Source organism: Petromyzon marinus, chromosome 7 (genome assembly GCF_048934315.1).
Source record: "Petromyzon marinus isolate PM22_M1 ecotype Great Lakes invasive population chromosome 7, UKy_Petmar_22M1.pri1.0, whole genome shotgun sequence".
NCBI lineage: Eukaryota > Metazoa > Chordata > Hyperoartia > Petromyzontiformes > Petromyzontidae > Petromyzon > Petromyzon marinus.
The window spans coordinates 17,329,875-17,348,227 of record NC_133673.1 but is presented as its reverse complement, the minus strand read 5'-3'; the positions used below and the strand labels follow the sequence as shown (position 1 = coordinate 17,348,227).

General features: G+C 54.6%; 1 protein-coding gene across 5 annotated transcripts; it reads left to right on the top strand.

Annotated features, from left to right (window-relative positions):
- Positions 1-767: 767 nt before the first annotated feature.
- On the top strand, positions 768-18,183 carry LOC116940071 (protein kinase C and casein kinase substrate in neurons protein 1). 5 transcript variants are annotated; one of them, XM_032949367.2, is made up of 10 exons: positions 768-986; positions 6,898-6,992; positions 7,302-7,458; positions 8,392-8,627; positions 8,859-9,014; positions 11,297-11,472; positions 12,123-12,243; positions 12,855-12,979; positions 13,853-14,076; positions 14,631-18,183. In XM_032949367.2, the coding sequence occupies exons 2-10, from the start codon at positions 6,933-6,935 to the stop codon at positions 14,738-14,740; spliced, it is 1,365 nt and encodes a 454-aa protein (XP_032805258.1). In that variant the 5' UTR covers positions 768-986; positions 6,898-6,932; the 3' UTR covers positions 14,741-18,183. The 5 variants fall into 5 exon arrangements, with proteins under 5 accessions (XP_032805258.1, XP_032805262.1, XP_032805260.1 ...); XM_032949371.2 differs by having other exon boundaries at positions 769-986; positions 13,859-14,076; XM_032949369.2 differs by lacking the exon at positions 768-986 and adding an exon at positions 3,885-4,501.
- The last annotated feature ends 170 nt before the right edge of the window (positions 18,184-18,353 follow it).

Sequence of the window (18,353 nt, the reverse complement as noted above, 5' to 3'; positions counted from 1 at the left end):
AGGGAATTTCACGGCATCGGTTGAGTTGTTGCCTTGAGCGTTTCAGAGCGCCGCCTGTGCGCCAAAACAGTCGCAAGGAGGGTGATGGAGGTAATTGAAGCGCACAGCCCAGACGCCAAGTGTCGGCTTTGTTGATTGAAGCGCATTGCACACTCACGAATATGGATTCCCTTTTTCGGGTCACCAATGCTACCCATTAATTCGTACATCACCGACCAGATCGCATGATCCATAGTCACAGGTTTATGAATGTGTACAAATACTTGTTCTGTGCTTGTATCTCGATGTCAGACAGAGCCGGCAGCTGTCTCATCAACGTGAATGGTACAGAGAGCGGCTCTGTCGCGTGGCACGCATTGCGAAATCAACACTCGCTCCAGCCAACCCTTCACCCTCCAGCCAGCCCCTCGCCCTCCAGCCAGCCCCTCGCCCTCTAGCCAATCCCTCACCCTGAAGGATTGGCTGGAGGGATAGAGGGAGTGAGAGAGGGAGGGAGGGAGATAGGGAGGAAGAGAGGTGTGGAGGGAGGAATGGAGGCGAGGGAGGGATGTAGGGAGGGATGGATTGAGGGAGGGATGGATGGAGAGAATGATGGAGAGAGGGAGCGGGAGGGATGGAGGAAGAGAAGGGAGAAAGGTGGGGGTGGAGAGGTTGAGGGGGTGGAGAGGGAGGATGGAGGGAGAGGGGGAGGGAGAGGGGGAGGGAGGGGGGATGGAGGGAGGGAAAGTCTCCCTACTAATCCCAGGGCTGGGCAGATGGAGGGTGACCCAGGAAGTGGATGGTGCTGAGCTTCACTAGGACACGCCTCCACCCCCGCGCCGCGTCCTTCACTCGTATCCCTCCCCAAGCTCCTCCATCTGGCGCGCACCTCCCGTCCCCATTGGCTCCCTCTTCGTCTCCACCTCTCTGTCTCTCTCTCTCTCTCCATCTCTCCCCGCGCGCCCCTTTGGCCGAGGCGGAGAAGAGCGGAGCCGCCTCGCACCCGGGTGAGTGGAGGAGATGCGGGGAGCCGCTCCCAGCGAGCCCCATCAACCCCCCTCCCAGGCGGGGGAGATGGAGCGAGTGGGGCGGGCGCACCGCGGCGCTGTCCTCTATTTGTTTTCATCCCGGCATGTGATCCGTGTTGTTCTCTCCGTGTCTGTGCAACTGCATCCCCTGCATGTGGCGTGTGTGTGTCTCTCTCTTCGTCTGTCTGTCTCCCTTCGTGCTGCCCCGCCATCTCGCCGCGCGCGGTGCCGCTATCTTCGCGCGTCGATCCAAGCACAAACAATCTGCGGGGACCTCCACAGCGGAGACGGAGCGCGGATAGCGGCGCACTTCGCTCCCCGCGGGCATTGTGCAGCTTCGCATGTGCGTGTGTGTGGGTGCAGCTGACAGTACCTGCCCCAAGTCATGTAATGTGTGTTGGTGCGGCACCATGAGCTGGGGGAGTCTCACGAGTGGGTGCAGACTGTAGTGTCGACTGTCATGCTGTGTATGAGCCCCCGCTGCAAATGTCACCCAAGATGATGATAATCGTAACCATCAGCTGCTGTTGCTGCTGTTGCGTAAACAGCGGAGAGCGCCCATCCACCCCAACATTCACGCAGTCGGACGGAGTGCAGCAGAGCTCTCTTCACAAAGCTCTCTGTGCGACCAGCTGTTGGGGAGCAGCGTGCTGAGTGCAGTGCGCTGTTTCACAGCAGGAAACTGTGCAGAATGCTGTGTACATAATCGAAGCAGTAGAATGTAGTTTCACGGTGTGCAGCATGCTCTCTGTCCCTGTGTGCAGGTATAGCTGTGCGTGTACAGCAGTCTCAGACTGCAGCGTGCTGTCTGTAAATAATAGCAACCGAGGCAAGAGTTGCAGACCCAACCACGTTATCCTGTCAGCCGTGTTGCTGTACACCACTGAGCGAGGCCGGATAACTTGGCAGCATTTATTTAACAGGCCACGCCCTGCTGATGAGCACACGCAACAACAAAACAACACATTAGTCAATTACACTGTGGCCTGAAAAGGAAACGTATATACAGTAAAAAGGCAACGGTTCGGGCCATAGCCCTTTTCATAGCACATATATCGGGTTCTGCTGATGAAGGTCCGAGAGTTTGAAGTCGGTCTAAGATTTGCGGTGTAGCTGTAAATCGGTGGTTTCAGGAGACGCAGAGGCCAATGGTGAGACAAACACGCGCGCGGCGTGGTGCCCAGAGAACAACGCAAGGGAGCCCTGCACGTGGGATGGAGCCCTGCACGTGGGATGGAGCCCTGCACTGCTCCCTGCAGGACTCCCCTCCCGGCTCCCCCCTCCCTTCCAGCTCCCCCCTCCCTTCCAGCTCCCCCCTCCTTTCCAGCTCCCCCCTCCCTTCCAGCTCCCCTCTCACTCGCCTCCTCCCCTCTCCCTGCACAGCTCTCATCCCTCCCTCTGACCCTCTTCCTTTGACCTTCTCCCTGACCTCTGTTTGACCCCTCCTTTCCTTTGAACCCCCCCTTCGCCACCTCGGCCCCCTCCCTGACTTCCCCACCACACACGGCAAACGGTAACCGATTTTCGCAATCGGTTACCGGTTACAGGAGTGAGGAACCGGTAACCGATTCAAGCGGAATGTTTAGTGATGAATGCACCAATAGGCACGCGGGAACGCACAAACGCCACGGCGATAGGGCTGAGTCACCCCGCGCTGGGCATTTGAACCATCGTTCTCTGTTAAAAGGCAAAAGCGCGGCCGTGCAAATCGCTTGCTCACGTCGCCATTTGGCCTACTCCTCCACGTTGACCAAACATGTTGGAAAGTGGTGGGAATACCCACACTTTACCCCACCACACGCGATCTGCCGATCGACTAACTGCGTTGCACCCATTTACACTGCTGGGTGGACGCAGGCAGTGGAGGGGGTTCAGGAACCTGTCCCATTGTTTCAGCTGCCGCGCCGGGAGATGGAGTCTAAGCGGCGACCTCTGCCTGCACGGCGAGCTCGGTGTGCCGCTCACCAATGCACCACCGTGGCACCTGCCATGAACGAAATCCGTTAACCGTTTATTTTCGTTCCTTTAATGCGGTTACCAGTAACGCAAACAGCCATTTGTAACCACCCCAGTCTCAACCCCATGAGAGTCCAACACCCAGCGCGCTTGTGCGGAGTGGGTCAGGGCGGGGGCTGTGCAGAGGTGGCCACGCGTGGCCCCTCGTGCTGTGCTGTGGTTGTGTGAAGAGGCACTGACGAGGAGTGAGGGACCCATGCGGTGATGTGCTCACTCACGTGGCGCGCCGATGTGGTGATGCGGTCACGTGATCCATATCATCCGTGATTAACACAGGGGTAACACTGCGACTCACACACACACAGGGGTAACATTGAGACTCACACACACACAGGGGTAACATTGAGACTCGCACACACACAGGGGTAACATTGAGACACACACACAGGGGTAACACTGCGACTCACACACACACAGGGGTAACATTGAGACTCACACACAGGGGTAACATTGAGACACACACACACACAGGGGTAACATTGAGACACACACAGGGGTAACACTGCGACACACACAGGGGTAACATTGAGACACACACAGGGGTAACACTGCGACTCACACACACACAGGGGTAACATTGAGACACACACACACAGGGGTAACAATGGGATACACACACAGGGGTAACATTGAGACTCACACAGGGGTAACAATGGGATACACACACAGGGGTAACAATGGGATACACATACAGGGGTAACATTGAGACTCACACAGGGGTAACATTGAGACACACACAGGGGTAACATTGAGACTCACACAGGGGTAACATTGAGACTCACACACACACAGGGGTAACATTGAGACTCACACAGGGGTAACATTGAGACTCACACAGGGGTAACATTGAGACTCACACAGGGGTAACATTGAGACTCACACAGGGGTAACATTGAGACACACGCAGGAGTAACATTGAGACACACACAGGGGTAACATTGAGACTCACACAGGGGTAACATTGTGACTCACACAGGGGTAACATTGAGACACACACGCAGGGGTAACATTGAGACTCACACACACAGGGGTAACATTGAGACTCACACAGGGGTAACATTGAGACTCACACAGGGGTAACATTGAGACTCACACAGGGGTAACAATGGGATACACACACAGGGGTAACATTGAGACACACACAGGGGTAACAATGGGAAACACACACAGGGGTAACAATGGGAAACACGCACAGGGGTAACATTGAGACACACACAGGGGTAACAATGGGATACACACACAGGGGTAACATTGAGACACACAGGGGTAATAATGGGACACACACACGTGCGATGCATGTTATACTGTGTATGTATTGTGTGGGTAATGTGAGTGTTGTGCGTGATGTAGGCATGGGATGTAGTTGAACGCGATGCGGCAGGGCGCTCGCCCTGCGCTTGACCCACGGCGCTGTGAGCAGCGCTGCTGCCGCTGCCGCTCCTCGTTAGCATTCAGTGCAGCGCGGCCACAGCGGCAGGGTGCGTGCAGGGGTTGCAGCGATCGTGACGGCGATTGGTGATGTGTGTGACGTGATGTGTGTGCGATGTGATGATGATGTGTGTGCGGTGACGTGATGGTGATGTTTTGTACAGTCGCTGTGTAATTTCAGCCTGAAACGCGGTCCCATGAATAATGTCGTCTCGTCACATCCCTCTCGCCTGAGAATGTCCTCGTGATGTTGCAGTGGGGTGCTGGTGCAGTGGGGATCGCGCCGTGTGCGATGGTGATTCTGTGGTTGTGAGTGTTCCGTAGCGAGTCTGCTGTGGCGATTGTGCAGTGGTGTGTGTGCGGTCGTGAGTGTGGTGCTGTGGGTGGTGGCGTGCCTAACACGTGCGTGAATAGTGCTCAGGGTAACCAGATGCTTTGAAGGACGGTACTTAAACATCGGGTACAATCGCGTACGGTTATGGATAGGCGTCGTACCTTGTACTCGTCCAATGGTGGTGCCTTCAGTAATGTGAGGGATGTGTGTTTATATGGTGATAAGAGAGGTGTGTGGTGGTGTGTATCTCACACATTTGTCACTGGGTGCTTCGAGTTTATGTGAATGATGAGAAAGATGCCAAATCTTGACTTTTGTAAGCATGCCATGTGTGCACGTCTGTGTGATGTGTGTGCATATTGTTTGATGTGTGTGCATATTGTTTGATGTGTGTCTGTCTGCTACACCAGAGGTGTAGAGACATTTTAAAGGACCTACATCTCTGCTTTATTAATCTGGTCAAGGCCTATGATATCAGCAATAGGCCAGGGCTATGGGTCATGCTTCATGCTTTCAGGGTCCTTGACCTGCTCACAATCATTAAGGACCTTCACAATGGTGGCCAGGCCCGGGTAAAGCTGCGTGGCCTGGAGTCAGAACCATTCCCTATTCAGCTTGGGGCGTGACAGGGATGTCCTCTGGCTCCTACGTTATTTAATATATTTTTCGAGACTGTTCAAAAAACTTTCCATGGCTGTACCGGAGGAATTTCCATCTGGTGCAGATATAATGGGAGGCAGATCGATGCATGTGCGCGGTAAAGGCATGGCTCCCTATTGATCAACCATATAATGTATGCTGATGATCTGGTAATTGCTGCTCACTCTGAAAATGAATTTAACCAACTGCTGCTAAACCTGGAGCATACCATCAGCCCCACAAACACTAAGCACCTGCCTAGGTATTTTATGTCATAAAATACTCCACCCCCTCAACTTCCCATGAATGATGGAGTAGTTGTGGAGAGAGTGGCGCTGTTTTTATACCTGGGCAATGTGCTTATAACCAGGTCCAGTTTTTCAGCAAAGGTCTCACTCCAAATCAGGCGAATGGCATCTTATCATCAGCTGAATTACACGACCTGGCCTGTGACTGCATATGAAGCCGTAGGCTTGTGAAACGTGGACCCCTCGAATGGAACATCTGTGCCAGTTTGAAACATTCAGGCTAGCTTGTCTGCGATCCATCTTGGATTTAACCAGGCTGGATTGTGTAAATACTTTGAAAGATCTGGACACTTCCTATTGATGAGCTCATCCAGCATGCTGCGTTGGCTGTGTCGTGTAGCCTGCATGCTCAGCCACCGGATTCCCAATCAGATTCTGTTTGGCTGGATAAATAGGACTAAACTGGTGTGGAATAGGTTAGAACAGATGGGCTGATAGGTACAGGATGTGAAGCTGAGTGGACTTGCCGATGACTGATATCAGCCATGTCAAGATTGGCACGGCTGGTAAGGATGCTACTGGGCAGTTGGAGGTAGTCACCCTCCAACAACAGCGAAGGGAAGAGGAGCGGCGCTTATAACGACGAGCAGAGTGCTGGGCAGATATAACACATCGAGTTGGGACATTAGGCGGCACAGGTGGTGCATCTGTCAGTCATCTAAGTCCTTCAACCCATTGGCACCTCGGTCCATCCCATGACCTCCTGCCAGGAGCGAGCTTCACTTGGTCTCAAAGTCCAACGAGCCTGGCACAAGTGCTATGGTGACGTCACCATCACTTGCACCAACAACAGCCACTTGGTAGTGGCTGTTGTTGGTGCAGGTGGGGAGCGGTAGTGTAGTGGCTAGGGTGCCGTGCCACGAACCCAGCGTCGGAAATTAGAGTCCCGCTCACGGCCAACACTACTGATGATTATATTAACCAGTCGTGGGCCTCAAATTAGTACCTCGTGCGATGTGTAAATATTGGCATGAGGGAGCCAAAGGTGGCCACGCGTGGTGCTGACCACCCAACCCCTTATGGGCCGTGCCGGCCTTCATAGGTATTCGCACCTCCGATTAGAAGTTCAACATACATATACATACATCGGTGTTTGCTAACAGCACTTTCCCCAACAGTCTGTTAAAGGCTATACGGTCAATCTGTGTCTTTGTGTGGTGTGCAGTGCGGCACGAGGTGTGAGCTGTGACCCAGTGCACGATGTCTGTGACTTACGATGACTGCGCGGGCGTGGAGACATCAAGCGAGAGCTTCTGGGAGGTGCAGGGTACACACACAGACGTGTACACACGCGTGTACACATCACATAATGGAAGAAGGCCTGCCCACGACATGGCCACCTCACTCATGGTCCAGTGCCACTACCATCCACCCTACTCCTTCTGCACGCGGACCAATCTCATTGCTCCGTCTCCACGGCAGCTGTGCTCTTGGGAACGATCGCTGGACATCTGCTAAAAAGAGATTCCTAGCTCATCGGATTCCTCCAGCCTAAATAAAGATTATAATTCTGACTCCTGTGGCTGCCATTCCATCACCGGTCTCCTCCATCACGCCCCACCCTGACAGGTGGGGAACTACAAGCGGACGGTGAGACGCATCGACGACGGATACCGGCTCTGCAACGACCTCATGGCCTGCATCCAGGAGCGGGCCAAGATTGAGAAGGTCTACTCCCAGCAGCTCACCGACTGGACCAAGAAGTGGAAAACGCTGATCGAGCGTGGTGAGATGCGCCACAAAGTCCCATGGCGGTTCGAATCCGGCGGCAGCCCTGGTTATCACTGTGGTGTTTGATAACCGTAACATTGCTACGTGCCACCTGCTTCCCAGGAGACGTTAAATATCCCCTTCTGTCATTTTCAAGGGTAGGCCATCGTGTGCTGGCGTCGAGGTAGAAATTTTCCCATTTGAAAATCTACTCAATGAGTATCATACACACAAGCAATCATCGCCTCCTACTGGCAAACTATGCCTGTAGGCATGCCAGCTGCTGCAAGTAGGGGGCACCCTTTCTGACGCATTGAGCTGCTCTCGAGTTGTGTGCCGCGTGTAAAGCGCTCTTGAGACGCCGCCATGGCGTGAATGAACCATCGTCATCATCTTCACACACATCTCTCTCTCACACCAGGGCACGACAGGACTCCCTACACCAGCAAAGACAAATCCCCCGTCTAGCCTTAACAGACTGTTGGGCCAAATGCTGTTAGTGAGCACCTATGAAGGCCTGCATGGTACACGAGGGGGTGGGCGGCCAGCACCAAGCTCGACTACCTTTGTTTCCCCAGAGGGGATGTTTACTACACACCGCACCAGGTACTCATTTGAAGCTGAGTCAACGTAGCGGAAGTCGAGAACCAGTTCAGATATTCGTTACTGGTATTGACCGTGAGTGGGAATCGAACTCGGGTCGCCCGGTTAGAGTAGATGCCTATAGGCAACACCGCGTCCTCACAGTGTACTGACTGACGTCACACGCAGTGAACGAGTAGAGACGCCTGTAGGTGCGGTTTCGGCTTGTCCGGCTCATCTCAGTGAAACGCCGGTGGAAAAACACCACCCATGCCGTATTGGCATGGCTCGGGTGTGCAGGAGAAAGTGGTATCGGTGGCGAATGGCGCTGGTGGTGGCGGCCGCCGCTGTTGTGGTCGTTGTGTAGGCCCGCAGTACGGCTCCATGGAGCGTGCGTGGCAGGCCCTGATGACGGAGGCCGACAGGGTAAGTGACCTCCACCACGAGATGAGAAACCAGATCAACAACGAGGACCTGGAGAAAATCAAGAACTGGCAGAAGGACACTTTCCACAAGCAGCTCATCGGTGGCTTCAAGGAGACCAAGGAGGCGGAGGACGGCTTCCGGAAGGCGCAGAAGCCCTGGGCCAAGAAGCTCAAGGAGGTTCGGAAATAAATCATGCCTTTGAGATTAAAATAATTGTGGGTGAAGTCCTGCGGCCTCCCTTTCTCATGGCTGCAGTGAACTCGCACCACTCACTAGAGGCGATACAGAACGCACGTACTAGTATTGTGTGTGTACCCCGTGTGTGTGTGTGTGTGTACCCCATGTGTGTGTGTGTACTCGGTGTGTACACACTCTGTGCGTGCATACCCTATCCGGTTCACGGCGCAGCTGGAGGTGCTCAAGAAGGCTTACCATCTGGCGTGCAAGGAAGAGCGTTTGGCCGTGAGCCGCGAGACCTCCACCAAGAGCGACCCCGCCGCGCCGCCCGACCAGGCGAAGAAGCTCTCGGACAAAGTTGAGAAGTGTCGACAAGACACTCAGAAGGTGTGGGGCACAGCGTGGGTAACGGCGGGGAGAAAGGGCACGATTGGCGCCTAATCTTGCATCAAACTGACCGGCATCACCTGCTGGTGAGATCCGTGAAGTGGAAACCGGTCCAGGGTTTTGTTTGATTAAATTATGCTGCTCGATGATATCGGTCTGGAAAGCTCCTGGGCCGATGTGGAAGCACGATACAGTTTTGCGCATATTGCCTCTCATTAACATTGGCTCAATTACAGCAATAACGTTTGGGATGATAGTTGGTGCCTAGCCATGAGGTAGTGAGGTCGTGGTGCAGAATGAATGAATTAATGAATGGAGGGATGATGGTCACCACCCATGTGCTCTGTAGAGGACGCATTGGGCATTGTTGCTGTGAAATCATTCTGAATGTGCAGAACGTTCAAACCGAGTACCATACGCGAGGCATTTAGCGCAGAGCTGAGAAAGTATATCGTGTGAACTTGTGCGTGCGTGAAGGAGCCACACCAGGATGAGCAAACATCCGTGTGTCTGCTGATGCCGTGTGACTTAATCCCCTGACACTTGTCTCATGTTGTCTTTTGAAAGTAGAATTCTCGATTTCAAGACGACGTCTCTTATCCCCATGACTACCGAGCAGTTTAGACGTTTGCCCGTCCACCCATCGCCCGTGCAGTTCTCAGTATCCAGAGACTCGTTATCTTGTTATCTCGCCATTAACTCTGCGGTGGGCTGTACGCGGTGTGGTGTACCAGCAGTGTCAAGATTGGCCTCTATGGAAGAGGCTCGCGCAGGTTGCTACTGGGTAGTTGAATGCAGTCGCCCTCCAGCAACAGCGGAGGGCGGATGAGCGATGCTTACAACAACGAGCAGAGCACCGGGAGTCTAAAACACAGCAATTTGGCACAGTAGGGGGCATAGGTGGTGCATCTGCCAGTCATCCCAGTCATTCAATCCATGGCACTTCAGTCTTTCCCGTAACCTCTTTCCAGCAGCGAGCCTTCCACATATCACGTGGCCTCAAAGTGCACCTGGCCTGGCACAGGCGCCGTGGTGACGTTACCGTCACTTCGTGGCCAATGGCGGGTGTGTGGTGTGGGTGTGGTGTGGGTGTGTGCTGTGTGTGTGCGGTGTGTGTGCTGCGTGTGTGTGGTGTGTGGCGTGGGTGTATAATAAAATAGGAGCGTGAACAGTGAATAGTGCTCAAGGTTACTAGATGTCCTGAAGGACAGTAATTGTTACTTCCTTGTCCATTAATATGATACACTATCCTTTATAAGGATGCACAAATGTCAGTAACGTTAAAGCACGGGACGTGTGATGTTGCACACTGGAAAATATGGAGTGGGAAACGTAGCCGTGACTTGGCTTCACACAGCGGCACCTAACGCGCCTGCGTCTCCAGATGCTGCGCTCGCACAGCACGATGCAGGCACCCTGGGGACACGGTCTTTAGTTAGAGAGAGAGAGAGAAGGCAGCTGGTCATGTTGTGCAGCAGGGAAAGGTCTTGAACCTGGACTTGAACAGGGGGTAGGGAAACTGTGGATATCTGTGTGAGTCCCTCTTTGGGTCTCTATGTGAGGCAGGGGAGAACAGAACGGTTTTGATCCTGGACTTGAACAGGGGCAGAGTTTACAGCACGGGACGGCAAAGGAGAATGAGAGACCTCCCACTGAGCTTCGACACAAAGCCTCGGTTGCCGGAGTGGAGGGCAGTAAGTGAGATGAGTGGGGAGAGTTTGGCATTGGTGAGTATGGAAGATCTTGAAGATGGTGAGTGCGATTTTGTAGTTGTTCCGGGAGTGGATGGGGAGCCGGTGGAGAGTATTGCGGAGGAGTTTGGCAGTAAAATTGTGAATGACCTGAAGTTTGGAGCCGAGGGGGAAGGGACAGCTGAAGGAATGATAAGTCAGTAAATAGGCAGGGGTCACTGATGTGGCTGCTGCTGTTAAAGCAGAGGACATCGAGTAGGATTATGCAACAGGACTCATCATGGGAACTGTTGATGAGAGATGAGAAGCAAAACTCGCTATGGAGTGAAGATTGAGTGCCGGGAAGAGAGGGAAAGGGAGATGGCGGAAGGGACAGCAGCAGAGAGACGACATGATACCGGAGTTGGGAGGTCACGACCGGGCTAGGAGTCGCTGGGGAGAGGAGGGAACACAGGAAAATACCTTTCCCCAGCAGTGGGGAGTTACCGGCCGACAATAACAACACACAACAACTTGGCACTCGTCTACAGGTAGTTGCGGTAGTCAAATGAGGATGCGACGACGATGATGATGAGGGCTCTCCATTCACAGGCAAAGGAGCGCTATGATAAGGGGCTGGAGGAGATGGGCCGGCACACGCCACAGTACACGGAGAACATGGAGGCCGTGTTCGAGACGTGTCAGCAGCTGGAGCTCAAGCGCCTCTCCTTCCTCAAGGAGGTGCTCATGGACATCCAGCGCCACCTCGACCTGTCCACCAATTGCAGGTGAGAGCTCGGCCTCGGCTCGGCCGGCCCCCGGGCAGTCTGCTCTGTGGCCTCACGACAGGCGGAGTTTTTTGGTCGCCACAGAAACGGAGGGATGCAATCATTTTAAACATTACTATTGCAACGTCGCCGCCCTGCTGCGCATGTATTGTGACGCACACGCCGTGTGTTTCATTGATAGAGTAGTGAGTGGACTTAGCCTACAGTTATTGGGATGGAGGTGAAAACCAAGTGGACGGTGGAGTTATGGGGCCGCATGCGGCATCCTACACCTGGGCCTCCAGGAGCCCACCGACACAGCACAGCCTGCAGCCTGTTGGCAAATAGGCAGCGCAGCCTACATCCAGGCAGCACAGCTTCCAGCCAGCCTCACAGTCCAGCCTAAAGCTGGGCAGTGCAGGCTGTCGAGCTGTGGACACAACCACCGAGCGACTGTTGGATCCCTTCGCGGGGATGTGAGGTTGGGGCGCGAGGCCAGGAGCCCGCACAGTGGTGTTGTGTTTAGTGGTGTTGTTTAAAGTGTAGTTCTGTGTAGTGGTGTTGTTTGTGTTTTATGTAGTGGTGGTGTTTGTGTTGCGTGTAGTTGTGTGCAGTGGTGTGTTGTAGTGTAGTTGTGTGTAGTAGTGTTGTTTGTGCCTCGTGTTTCCCAGCTACGCTAACGTCTACCGGGATTTCCGGCAGTCGATTCTAACGGCGGACGAGCAGGACGACCTCAAGTGGTTCGCGGCAAATCACGGCACCGGCATGGCCACGAACTGGCCCGCGTTCGAGGTGAGACGAGTCCACTCCGCCGCCACAATCGTCAGCGGCCACGCTCGATCCACTGCCGGATGAGGGCCTTGCCAAGCAGCCACCAACAATTTACGATCCCCGTCGTGCCAACTCGTTGTATCACTCCGTCTCCTCATAGGGCACAACCCCGGGGCTTGTTCCATCATTCATATTTGCCGCTGGCCGGCATCCCTCCGAGCCGTAGTGACACACCGTGCCCACACCCGCTTGCGTTCGGCAATCGGGCGGACGATGTAATCCACCTGTGGTTCCGCCACCGTTTGGCTGATTTGAGCGGTGACATCGCCGCTACCAACGGTCGACTCGGTGAAGCAAATCCATGGTCATCTATTGATAGTTACCCCACTCGGATCATAATCTGGGGAAAGAGCTCTGGCGCGCACCTTGGGGTTGCGCCGCCGCACCGTCCAGCACGACGTTTGAGATTTTGCCCTACGCTCTGGAAGATATAGCCGAAAGTGCTATCTCTGGACGGTGAATCCGGTGTGCGAACCGTTGGCGTGGTGGTGCCTGTTGTTCGTAAAAAAATAAAATCCGAGAAAAAGAGAGCGACGGGATTGCAAACACGGACGCGTGTTTGTGGGTGGCAGGAGTACTCGCCGGACGCTCCACAGACCACGAACCGCAAGGAGAAGGGGGGGCCACGCAAGATGGCTGAGGGGGGGGTGGCACAGGGCGCCACGGAGTCGCCCAGCGCCCACGGAGGCTCGGCACGGTGAGTGCAGCGCAGAGACACCCAGAGCGGAGACGCCCAGCGCAGAGTGCGACACTGACAACAACAACCAACAAGCACACTCAGCACAGCAAAGAGCAATTGCACACATACCAACCACACCAACCATAGATGTACACCCACTACTCACACTGAGCACGGAAAGACACACGCGCCACCGTTATATTACCTATATGTTGCGGAGACACGTGCAACTACAGCCATACACATCAAACTCAGACTAATCTAGTTGCCTTACATTTTTTAAAAATTCATAAACCTTGTCCAAGATCCCACAAGTTAATCTCGCTTCCCTGTGCCATCACTCACTGCACGTTGCACAACTAAATCACGTGCATATGCGCGCGTGTGTATATGTGTGCTACGATGCGCCAGGCGGCTAAAATGCAGCAAGGTGAGACAGTAGGGGGCACAGCTGGTGCATCTGCGAGTCATCTCCGTCAGTCAAGCCATGGTACCCCTGAGTATGTCGCGTCGTTTGTCAGCAAGCCTTTGACATTTCACGTGGCCTCAAAGTGCACCTGGCCTGGCACAGGCGCCGTGGTGACGTCACCGCTACTTAGAGGCAAATGGCGGATGTTGTTGTACTACACACCCGGCAACCTAAGTTCGATTCCTGCTCACGGCAACACCAGTGACGATTATCTGAACCTGTTTTGGGTCTCCCCTAGGTCGACTCGGCCTTAAAGGAGTACCTGGTTCGGTGTGTACATTGTCACTGGGGAGACAAAGGCGGCCACCTATCCTCTCGTGTACTGTGCCGACCTTAATAGGTGCTACGAGCTAGCAGCACTTGCCCCAACAGTCTGTCGAGGCTATAAGTGAGATCTTTGTCTTTGTCTCACGCGCCGCGAGTCTCAGCGCGAGCACGAGCGAGGCATCCGGCCCGGCGGACTGGTCCGATGACGACACGCCGGTCGCAAGGGGGGGTTCTACTGGGGGACGCAGCAACGGGGATAAGAACCCCTTCGATGAGGCGGACGGGGGGTGCTCGGCCGGCTCCGGGAATGGCGGGGGCCGAATCCGTGCCCTCTACGACTACCAGGGCCAGGAGCAGGACGAGCTCAGCTTCAAAGCCGGTGCGGGACGCCGGCATCACCAGCACCACCACTACCACTACTGCTACCACTACTACTACCTCTACTACTACCAACACCACTACTACCAATACCACTACTACCAACACCACTACCAACATTACTGCTACCAACACCAATACTAACACTACCAACACCAATACTACCAACACCACTACTACCACTACCTCCACTCCTACCAAAACCACTACCTCCACTACTACTACTACTATGGTAGTCGTGTAGTGGTAAGTGGTCGTGTCGTGGCTAGTGCTGCACCGCGCTACAAATCCACGAACCCAGTTCAATTCCCGCTCACCACTAATAACGGTGCTAATATCTGAACCGGTCCTGGACTTCCCCTAGGTCGACTCGGCCTTGAAAAAACGAGTACCTGGTGTGGTGTGTACACATCATCAACGGGCAGAAAAATGCGGTCGGGCATGGAGCTGGCCACCCACCCCCTTGTGTGCTGTGCTGGTCCTCGCGAACAGCACTTGCCCCTATGGTCTGTTAAAGGCTACACTGGGTATCTTTGTATTTGTGCACCTGCGCAGGCGACGAGCTGACCAAGCTGGAGGAGGAGGATGAGCAGGGCTGGTGCAAGGGCCGCATGGACGATGGGACGGTCGGTCTCTTTCCTGCCAACTACGTGGAGGACATCTGAAGCCCCTCCAAGCGACGCACGGACACCGCCGCGGTGGTGCCACGCCCAGTGGTGTCCGTGCCGGCGGCCCGCACGGATCCATGAGCTGGGCGTGCACATGCTTAACTCGCAAAGCCCCGCGTGCAGTGTGTGTGCAGTGTGCGTGCGCGCGTGTGGACGTGCACGGATGTATACACTTGGAGTGCATGTCCATGCGTGGTTGTACGTACACGCTGACCTGAAGGGGATAAACACGACCGTGAACATGTACACACACCACACATCTGTGCAATGGAACATACGCCCGCACGCACAGTGGCCGCACCACTGCCCCTTCCGTGCTGGTTTGTCCAGGACTTAAATACTGCCATAGTCACAGCCTATTCACCTGTACAAAATGTAGCTGAGGTAATTTAATATCGGGTCGCTGAAATCGAGGAGTTTATTTGCCCAGTAGCTGGGAGGAGGCGCCGGACGTTGAGGCACCGCCGCTCGCTGTGCAGGCGACTCCGCACATGCGGCCAACGTTGGAGCCCCCCCCTCCCCCCCCCCCCGTTCTTCGTGTGCATGAATGGTGCGTGGCTTGTGACGTGTGCTGCATGACGTCCATGGTGCTTCTTGTCTCGAGCGTGCGCGCCGTGCGCACACCCTCTGCACTTCCAGTCCCGCGAGATCCTAACCCCCTCGGGGATAAAGGTGCAGCCGCTGCAACCACCGGCTCGCGCCCCTGCTGGCAGAAGGGGCCTCCGCCAGGGGAAGTTCCGCGTGGCGTGAGGTCCACCGAACCACGTCGACCATACGTGGTGGAAGCGGTGGACGTACCAGCGCTCTGATGACGCGCGGTGGGGAAAGCGACTTAGGAATCGCGAGACGTGGGCGCGTGCCACCAGATGGGTCCCCACACCCGCTCGTGAAGTACCACCCCTGCTCTCCGGCACGTCATTCCTCCCTGCGGGTCCATGCCTCCCATTGTCAGGACCTCGGCGTAGCCCCCCGAAGTCGTGGACGTTCTGTTGGGGATAGGCCAAGTGTCACGGGGAGCAGGGACACGGCCAACGTGGGTGCCATCTGTGTCCACTCCCCGTGGCAGGTTTGGCTCTGGCTAAGAGACGACAGCCATCCCTGCGGTTTGGGGCCTGCGCGTCTCCCTTTCACAAGGAGACACGAGCCCCGATCGTCGTGGTGATTGAACCGTTCAATGCAGAGTAGCTCACGAGCAGCAGGCTCAACGCTCAAGTCAGCAGCAGTCGTTGTGAACCTTTGGTGCAACTCTTCTGAAGTACGACGACTCTTATCCGTGACAAAGTGGGGTGGGGGGGGGGGGCGAACTTCGCAGAGCCTGTCCGTGATCTTCCCAGGAACCGGCAGGGACCATTCGCTTTGTAGGACGCTTCCAGCTTCCAAAGTGTGTGTCTGTGGCCTACATAGGGACATGGGACTAGGTTACACGGCAAAGGCCTCCGTCCAGCACAAGCAGAGAAAGTGGATCCGGGCCTTAAACGCTGGAGGAGCAGCACAAAGCTTTGGTGGCACGAGCAGTAAATACTCTGAACATTGCTTGTGCTCACCTCCCTGGCTTTCCACATTGACATTGGGAATTCCCGTCCGTGTCACAACCGGGAGGCCCTCAAGAGCAAGTGGGGAGGCGACGAGACAACTCTATTCGCTGGCAAAAACCAACTTGCCGTACTGCACGATTACGTTGACCCCACCCAACCTCCCCCCAATAATAAATAGCGACACGCACAGCGGTGCCGCTCAAACAGCAGGAGGGCCCGACTCCCATCGTGTCCTGCGTGCACGTCACGTGACCCCCACATTGCATGTGCAGTACCCGCTGCATGTTGGGGTGGCCCCATTGTTCAACTCTGAGTTACAGCCATATTGCTTTCAATGGCAATACACCCAAACATGCAGCCCTTGAGTGGGTGGTCTGGGCAAGGCTGAGCGCATTGCGCATGCAATGTGCTGGTCACGTGATATGCACGCAAGGCACTATCGGAGTCGGGTGCTCCTACTGTTTGTAAACAACATACCTTTGTGTTTATATATTTATATATATATTTGGTGATGCAGCGTTAGCAGTAGTGCACAAGCACGTATAGCAACACCCTAAATGGTGAATAAGACTGGCCTTAAAATGAATAATACAACATGCGACGTTTCATGCAATCGCCCTTAATGGCACACAGATAAAGAAGGAACGTCGCCTGTTGTGCATAATTTTTCCTTTCAAGACCATGGCGTTATGAACGCACGCGTTGGGTTCTGTGCTGTGTGGACGTTGTCGAACCGTTTCCAGCCCTCGCGCACCTTCCTGCTGCGATGGGATTTCCCATCGTTTACCGACAGAATGGCCGTGGTCGGCCGTGGGTGTAGGTTCGCGTTGCGTGTGTGGCGGTGACGCGCGGCCAAGGGGCCTCTGCCCTGGAAGCGCCTGTCGAAAACCGTTCCGTGCGCTTTCACCCTCCCAACACGTTTTATTTGTTTTTCCATGGAAAAGTCACTTACACTTTAGTCCATGCGTGTATGCAGCCGCACACTTCTCAGTGCCCAGTCCACACTCTTTGCTTCAGAGGCCGCTTCATGGACGTGCGATTTGCGTTCAGTTTCTGCAGCCGCTCTGGGCCGAGTCGGCGTCGGGGCAGAGGGGTGCACGACACTCCCTGCGGCTGGAATAGGGAACTGGATGGAATATACGGAGGTCACTGCTGTTTGCGTTCTCGTTCTAGCGTTATTTATTGATAGTGAATGTGCAATGGGTTCGTGTTCGATGGTCCCGGGTTGTTGTGGTTCTGGTTTTAGGGTTCTTGCCGTCGAGTTGGGTGGCCGGCGTCTGGCTACACGGGCAGTGAAGTGGCTCGCACTGTCGGGGTCGCAGACACTGCAGGAGTGGGATTTGTGTTATTGGCTAAGGGTTTGTGCATTGGGGTCATGGTTCGTGTGATGAAGTTCACGTCTTAGGTTCAGGGCTTGTTCTAGGGTCGGGGTTTGTTATCGTGTGAGGATTCAAGTTTTGGGATTTCGTAAGTCGGGCAGGGCATTCTCAATTAGAAATCTTCTCATTGTGACGACCATTCTGACCCGCCAGAGTGTGGTGAGCATGAGAGTGTTCCACTGAACTGTGCTCGTCTCTTCCACAACCCCATGGCGACATTTTCTCTGTGACCGTCTGTGGTCCCGGTCACCTCGACCCCCCCCCCCCCCCCCCCCCGTGCAGCCGTGCTCTGTAGTTCGTGATCACCGTAGATTGAAGCAACACGTCGAGTAGTTACGTGAGTAATGCCATAGACTCGTCCATGTGCTTGGTTTTTGCTGTAACTTTACCATTAAATCTATAAGAAATGTGATAAATGAATATAAAATACAATTTCTTGAGTATATTAAAGTGATAAATGAGAGATGATTTGCTGGTCAATGTGAATTATAATGAACAATGTCATAAAATAAAAATATAAAATATGCTCGTGTGGAGGCTTTAGGGCGGATTATCAGGTCAATTATACTACAGGATCGTGACTGGTGGTGGTGGCGGCAAGTGCCTGGAGGAGGCCTTCATCTAGCAGTGGATTGACCACGTCTGACGATGTCACGGACCACCCCCGGTACTGCAGGCGCTCCGCTTGACGCCGCG